Below are 8,358 nucleotides of genomic sequence, written 5' to 3'. Positions count from 1 at the left end.
TTAACAAGATTCAGCTCTGATGAGTAAGGAGGAAGATAAAAGTAACTATACCCTTGGCTGGTAATTGATTTCTAGATATCATTATACTGATGAATTGGAGTATTGCCCATCACAACATAATTTGAGTTGTTCATATTGATTCATAACATCTCCAATGTTACTCATGAAGGAAAGATAATGGTGGGTTCGAGCACCTCTGCTACCTGCTTTTTTTTTTTTCTCGTTCTTCGATTTCTGTTTCTTGCTGGATGTTAGCCGCTTAACGGGCGATTTGCGATGACCGGTTTGAACGACGCCTACAGCACAAATGCCTCCAAGAATTGTGTATTTTAACTCATGTTGGTCGTAATTTAGAAGCGGGTTTTAACCCAACAGATGCATGACCTCCAGCTCGACGTAAACTAGCACCGAAAGCTATCCCAAATATAAAAATGCAGTTTCCAAGGAAGCCCATATAGGTTGCAGGTCAAGTTTAGGCTCGTTACGAACTTTTGTTTAATGTTGCTTTCGAATTTAGATGTCAGCATGGAAAACGGTTCGTTTGAGTGACAAGTTGTAATCACTCGTCATGTGACTGTGAACGCCAGGTGCCTTGATTGACAAGTTGTTGAATTACTAAACTAGTCTATCAATTACATTGCTGACTACAACTATAGGTTTTTCATGAACGGAATTGATAATCAATTCCTTATATTCTTTGTCAAAAATAGCTACTGGTCCGTTTTTGTTGAGATCATCATCTTTTGATCACGTATTCTTCTTGATGTTTCTTGTAACATCGTTGCGCTTTCCTTGCGGGAACATTGAAAGTACGCCTTGCTTCTACTGCTAAGCATACTTTTTCAAGTGAGCATGCAACATTCCTTTACTTCACGCTGTGAGTATAGCTGTCTGCTCTATGTGTACTCTTTATTTCATGGGCATTTCTTTGCCATCATGCATCGGCTGTTTGCATCCTATTGACAGTTTCGCTTTTATGACAAAAAAAAACATAGATGCCCTAAAGCCGTGACATTTTCAGTGATCAAATCGACAAACAACAGCATTTTCGACATTTTTCAATTGCATCACCTGTAAGCAAGCCCATGCTCTTAACAGGGAGCTATACAGATGCAGGAAGAATTGTTTGGTGTGATGATGAAATACACGTCAAACATTGACGATCCCTATATGATCCAAAAATAACAGACTGATCCTCCAAAGGTGGGCGCTTTGGTCATACAAGCAATACATATATTGATGGTGTTCAAGCAGAGTTTATAGTATTATGCGTACCGAAGGTTGGATTTCGAGGTATGCATTGACATTGTGTTTTAAAAGAGCAAAAACGCACAATGATGAACTGAATGCCCCCTTTTTACAAAAATTGATGAAAAACCTTCACGTCAAGAACCTTTGTGAAAAGGTCCACGCGTCACTAGCTTGCGCCGACAGCTTGTCCTAGTTGAAACGAGACTCTGTTCCGACAGCTTCTGCTATGATCATAACGAACAAACTTTGGGCTCGTCTTACAGGTATTTCCGTGCCGTACGTTTACTGTAGAATATGGCTTGATGACTGTTGCTGAAGCAGGTATTTAAGAGTAAAGCCCTTCTTTTTTTTTTTTGCTTGTCGCGCCATGAGGCAAACGAGACTGTATTGTCCATGGGCGATACTCCTGTTTGGATAGACAATGCTTGTGTGTTACTTTGGGCGTTTTTATTTAACCTCACGATACTCTTGTTTGGGGGTGGTGGTACGGTCACTCAACAAAAAGTGGATGAAGCCGGCCTGTGGAACGACTGTACATTCTTATTAGATAAAATTATATCACGCTTTGATATTTCCCGCAAATAGCTATAAAGAAGATCTCTAAATTACATTATAATACTTGTACAACGAATCAAAAAGAAAGGAACGAGTGCAAGAATTAGCCAAGATATGATATAGAGGCTTTATAAAAAAGGTCTATTGACATGTCAAATCAGGTTAAACTATTTTATTTCTTTTGAGTGGTGGCCACTAAGACAATCATATTGACCGTTACACGAACATTTAATTTTCGAGATCATGCTTTGCTTTTTTGTGAGTTTGAAAGTAATAGCCAAGAAATTAGAGGAAAAATACACTATACAATAACTGCAAGCCTATAATTACTTTTACAAAAACATAGTTCCCAATGAAAAATTTTATTGAATTTTTTAATATTAATCTTTTTCATTTTTTATTTTATTTTTATCAGCAAATTTCTTATTAAATGGTTTTATTTATAATGTAATAAAGTAATATACATTTAAATGAAAAAAAATTCTCAAAAAGTATAAGATCAATGAGTTCTAATAAGGGAAAATAAAAAAATGACACATTTCTCGTTCCTTTAGAAAAATAAAAATTGATCCGCTCAAAAGATCAGATAAGCTGCCAAAAAAAAATAAAAAAAAAGGGGGGGAAGCAATTTGAACTCAGGTAAATAGCAAAGAGTCAATTTTAATTATCATCCTTTTCCAATTACGTAAATTTATTTTCGCTTAGGTTGTTAGCAGAGGATTATGCAGCATGATAATTTGTAAGAATTTGAACATTTTTTTTTAAAAAAAAAAGAGATCAAAGTATTGTCAGACAAAACAGGGGCAAGAATGACAAACGGAAAAAGAAATTCCAAAAGACAAGGTTGCTCAATCTTTTGAAACAAAAAAAAAAAAAAAAAAAAAGTGATACGCTTGATGCGGGCCTTGTATTGTAATTTGCCATTACTTTACCGCTCTCTTGTATAGAAGATTTAAAAAAAGAGGCTTGGATCTTTTTGAACTTTTTCATTATCTCTTTTTTTTAAAAAAATAAAATAAAAGAATAAGAAGGTTGAATTGTAGAATAAAAAAAAGAGTGCATATTCAAAGCAAGAAACAGTACTAAGCTTTAAAAGGTAAAGAGTGAATAAGTGCGACTCTATTTCTTTGATTTAACAAAAAAAGAAATACATGATTTTATTTTGAAATAAACAGGTTTTGTAAACATGTACAACTGTGGATTGTATAAATTTTATCATGCGTCAATTAACATTAAGAGATAAATTTACCCAAAAAAAGAAAATAGTGAATCAAGATTGTTTCTTATGACACAATATGTGATTATTATCTAGGGACGTACAAGAAAGTACCCGGATATACTTTAGTTCTCTTTTTTTCTTGTGCAATTCAACAAACTATTTTTTTTTAAAACTTTGATTCTGTTCGGTTTTTTGATACTAACCTTAAGCGTTATTATACCAGCATCAAATTATGTGTTACCCATAAACGGTGTAGAATATAGTATCCCTTTTGCAACCTCAGCTATACAAGCAAAGATGCATATGTATATATAATTTCAAATATAATTATGGCTATTATCATCTTGTAAGCTTTATTTCTTATTTTTTTTTTAAAAAAAAAGTATATTGTGTTCACGTTTAGCAAAAGTAATGTGGAAAATACTTGAACCGAAGTTTATTCATGCTTATTTTCAGAATCTAAATGTAAAATATAGTTCCGTTCTACAGACTACATAACAACTTAAGCGTATTCAAAGAAGTAAGGAAAAAGAAAAGTTATTTCTGCTTCAATAAACATTCTCAATCTATCTTAATTATAACTTGAAGTTACTTATTAGCTCATACTTTATTTATGAAATTCAACAGGATTATAAACGGTGCTTATAAAGCATTGTTACCTTTGAACAAGTGTCAATATATTAACAGACTATACACGTTTACCTTTAGTATATTTACTATTTAAATCAAACAATGTAATGTTAGGTATTAGTAGGTAAGTTGTCCTTTTGATGTTGGATTTTTGGACTAAAAATGAGCATTTTAATTTCTTTGTATGTTCTATTTCTTTTTTTTCTGACAAAAAAGCTTGTGATCCACTATCTCAGCATGCACAACTGGCTACAAATGCCTAGCACTATTGAAGGTTCTCTATCGTTCTTTAAATGTTTTACAAAGATTCCTCATTCAAATTGTGCAATTGACCCTTGGATCCTTTGTTGGCCAACCTATTTTCTATCCTATTTGAGCTGGTCCGTCTTCACCCCCATGTCGATACCCATAGCAGACTTCTGCATTATCAGCTTCTTGTAAATTGGCTCTCAAAACGCTCAGGATGCTGCCACCATCCATATATTTTTCCCATTAACCTTTGTTACCCTTGATCCTTAGGATTTTTATTTCCTACTAGACTTGTTATGCAGAAAGACAATGGCTAACTTGAAACATAAACTTTTAGCAACATTTATAGAGGACAAGTTACACCCGGAATTTCAGCGTGGAAAAAAAAAATTTACTGAATTATCTGGAAAATTTAGAGTGAGTGTTTGATAATGGCATTTAATTTATTTGGCAATCAATATACTTTCTTCTAGGATGTTGTTACAAAAAACAAATTGAAAGGTGCTCAAAATGAAGCTACATCGGGTATAGGAAATTGCAAATCCATTAGCTTAAAATATTACTGATATACTGATTAACTATTAATCGCTAAATAGGCTTGATGGAACGTCTTGTTTAGAGCATTTAGCATATAAAGCATTGTACTAACTAATTAACGAACAATATTCTCATAAACAATGAAGTTAAAGAGATGGAACCTGTAACCCACTATATCAATTTAGTAACCGGTCCTATCTTTCATGATCCTTTCCAAAAAGAATGAACAAACAGTAACCATAAAAGCATAGAATACCATGTGGAATCAAAATGATCTTTATGCTAACATCTTTTTTATTGTTAGGTTAAAAAATAAGTTGAGTCTTCTGATGATCAGTACCCTGATAGCGGTAGTTGTATTATATAGCAAAGACAAGTTTTCTATAACACCAGCTTTCGCAAAATTAAAGATATAAAAAGTAAATTACAACCAGTCATCAGGTCAATTGATCACGAGTGTATCACATTGAGAAGAATGCTATTGATGTCAAAGGTACAGAGAGCAATTTTTTTTTTATTGAAAAGAGGAAATAGGTTGGGTATTTGTTATTTGCTATTGCAAAATATTTTATATGCAGTTTTTCATACCTTAGGATACCATGTATTTGACGGTGTTGTGGACTGTATAAAGTAACTTTTCTGCTAGCATTAGAATTGTGAGCTTCTTTATTTCCTGACTAATTTGCAAGTCTAGCAGACCCTAAGTCCGAACAAAAACAACAAAATTCTAAAGTAGTTATTAGTGAGCATATGCATGAACTCAAGAGGATGGTAAGCTCTGTTTCAGACATTACACTATCTGGTGCAGAAATAGGTAATAAAGTCGGCTTGAATGTCTTCATATGGAAAGCCACGACCAAGGTTTTCGCCCCTTATAACAATAGTGCAAAGAATGTCATCTGCTCTTTGGTAATACTATAAGTAGCATCCAACAAATAGGTGTGCACGTTGAGGATCTTCCTGCAAATGCGACATAAAGCCAAAATCGTACAGGCTATCATTACTCGAATAGTCCTGCAAATTTCTGCTGAAAACCAAGTAATTTTCAGGGATTAGTTTTTCGTCAAGTCAGATTTGAAATGATTGTATGTCGTCTTGATGAAAAAGATACAAAGTCTTGTCAACCTACAAACGTATAATATGTTCAATGGATATATTTTATTGCTTAAGTTTTTAGTTTCGCACACTTGACTCATGATATTATATATATCAAAGTAATTCACCTTTCTCTCTCTTAGCAAATTAAAACAGTCCATGTCTCGAAGGATCTCAGTACATCGTTGCCTTGGAAGTGTTAAAGGGAACACAAATAACCGTTCTTTAATCTCGATAAGACACTTTCTTGCTAAAAGAAGGGTATGAAGGTCTTTACCTTTGTCTCTAGGAATACATTTATTATAATATTCTTGGAATAAAATACAAAGACAGAAGGATGCGATACCCTCTGCGTTATTTCCTTTAAGACAGTCAATCGTGGTTTCCTGCTCTCTCTTTTTCGTATTTCTTTGCCCTTGGATCCTATTCTTTAGTTTCTTATGCTCTATTATGAATGCAACAAGTGTATCTGTTGGAAACTTGGTTGGTGGTCAGCTAAAACCCTGTCTCAAGCATCTTGTTCGCTATCTTTTCAAGCAACATGCCACTCAATGTCTCGATATGCATCGAAGGCTACAGCTACTGACTACTATTGAGGATTTTTTGATTTTTATTTTAAATTTATTGCCCTCCTCGCAAACTACACTCCTTTCATCTGTTTCCTCTTGGTTTCTCCACTAACCTACCACAGATCTGCTTGATCACTCTCATCATCAAAAATTGCTTCCCTTACCTCCACTTTCTCATAGAAAGATACTCTTGAATTGATTATCTCAGAACGCATATGAATGTTACTTGAGTTAATAAAAAAATTTAATTATAGCATAATTTTCTTACAAATAAATCATGTACAGAAATGATGTATTCCACAGATTAAGAGTGTTCAAATAAATTGGGTCGGAGAATGCGAGCGTGACTTGCATTATGATTAGCTTGATGGAGCTCCTCCTCTAATCTCTCTTTCTTTTTCTTGCTTAATTTTTATTAAAACTGCTTTTTGTGTTGCAACTCGTTTTTTGACTCAAATGTCGAAATCATTTGGGAAGATTGCAACTTATTTAAAAACTTTGGGCAAGTTTATTGGCCCTGGTTTTATGATTGCTGTTGGATAGTAAGTTTTAATTGTTATACATATTACATGTTATTAAGACAGACCATAGCTTAGATCCAGGTAACTGGGCCACTGATATGGAAGGTGGATCATCCTTTGGATACCGATTGTTATTTGTTATTTTAATATCCAACATTATTGCCATCTTTTTACAAAATTTGACTATTCGACTGGGAACCATCGCTGGTCTAGATTTGGCTTCTGCTTCCCGCAAGTTCTTTCCACGCCCGCTTAATTTATTTTTATATGTCTTGGCGGAAATAGCTATTATTGCAACTGATGTTGCTGAAGTGATTGGGTCAGCAATCGCCTTGAATTTATTGTTTCCAAGTTTACCTTTACCAGCAGGTGTAGCCATTACAGCGGTTGATGTGTTTATTATCTTATTGTTTTATAATGAAGAAACAGAAGACGAAGACGACGGATCCTCTTCAGGAAAGACGGTTCGTATATTTGAAATGTTTGTCATGTTATTGGTAGCTGCTGTAGGTGTTTGCTTTATTATTGAGCTAGCCTATTCGGATGTAGTGGCGGTGGATTTGCTGAAAGGTTATCTTCCAACAAAGGAAATATTTACTGAACCGGGAACATTGTATGTTGCTATTGGTATAGTAGGTGCTACAGGTAAGCTAAAAGTTTGCATTATACAACATTATAAAACTCATTTTTTTTAAAGTCATGCCTCATAACCTGTATTTACACAGTTTTATTGTTCAAAGCCGATGTCGAGAATGGAAGATGCGTAGACCAAATGTAATAAGGAAAGGAGATCATTGGATAGTCACCAGCGGTGATCAATTTGAGGTGCAACCAAAGGCGCGACTTGAAGAAGATGAAGACATGGACAAGATGACCCATACGTCCATCAACGTAACTGATGAGATTAATTTTGAAAGTGTAAAAGAGTACCTTGATCGCTGCTTACGAAAAAATCTACATTATGGGTTTATGGACCTTTTGGTCGCTCTCACCTTTGCCTTTTTTGTGAACTGTGCTATTTTGATCGTCGCCTCTGCCAATTTTTATTATGCGCCTGAAAGTCAGCAGCAACAAGTGCAAGATTTATTTAGTGCACATGAATTGCTGTTGAAGTTCCTGGGTCCTCCTGCAGCCACTGTATTCGCACTTGCTTTGTTATGTGCAGGACAGTCAAGTACATTGACTGCTACTTTAGCCGGACAAGGTAAAATTAGAAAGGAGGGCATTTTCTGTTATACTCATGCTTTGCTTTAGTGATCATGAGCGGCTTTTTAGGCATGACAACACGGCCTTGGATACGTCGCATAGTGACACGATTGATTGCAATAGCGCCAGCCATGATAGCCGCATGTGTTGCAGGACGATCAGGACTCAGTAGTATGCTAGTGGCCAGCCAGGTGGCCCTTAGTATTCAATTGCCTTTTGCTGTGGTACCACTTGTTTATTTAACGTCCACAAAATCAACCATGAAACTGGATATTGTGGTTGAAAGTAGAGAAGTTGGCACGATTACTTTTGTTACTGAACAGACAAAAATGACGCTATTTGATCGGTTACTGTCTTATCTACCGCTTTTTTCTAGATCTTTGCAGTTTAGTAAATTAAAAGAGCAAGCTGGATTCGAAAACTACTCGCTACAACAAGAAGAAAACAGTAGTAGCTCCAATGAACAAGTTATTATAGACACATTACCTGAACCACTTGTTTATGCAAATAACAAAACAATCACTAT

The 8,358-nt window shown here is 34.9% G+C and overlaps 1 protein-coding gene across 1 annotated transcript; it reads left to right on the top strand.

The window, feature by feature from the left end:
• Nucleotides 1-6,561: 6,561 nt before the first annotated feature.
• Nucleotides 6,562-7,880, top strand: RO3G_04616 (uncharacterized protein; the record flags this gene model as incomplete). The annotated part of the gene is made up of 3 exons (XM_067659206.1): nucleotides 6,562-6,647; nucleotides 6,697-7,271; nucleotides 7,324-7,880. 3 exons carry the CDS (start codon nucleotides 6,562-6,564, stop codon nucleotides 7,878-7,880), a joined length of 1,218 nt encoding a protein of 405 aa, XP_067515307.1.
• Between the last annotated feature and the right edge of the window lie 478 nt (nucleotides 7,881-8,358).

This window comes from Rhizopus delemar, genomic scaffold, assembly GCF_000149305.1.
Source record: "Rhizopus delemar RA 99-880 supercont3.3 genomic scaffold, whole genome shotgun sequence".
Taxonomy (NCBI): Eukaryota; Fungi; Mucoromycota; class Mucoromycetes; order Mucorales; family Rhizopodaceae; genus Rhizopus; species Rhizopus delemar.
Note: the sequence above shows the minus strand (reverse complement) of the source record. Positions and strands in the feature narration are given on the sequence as shown.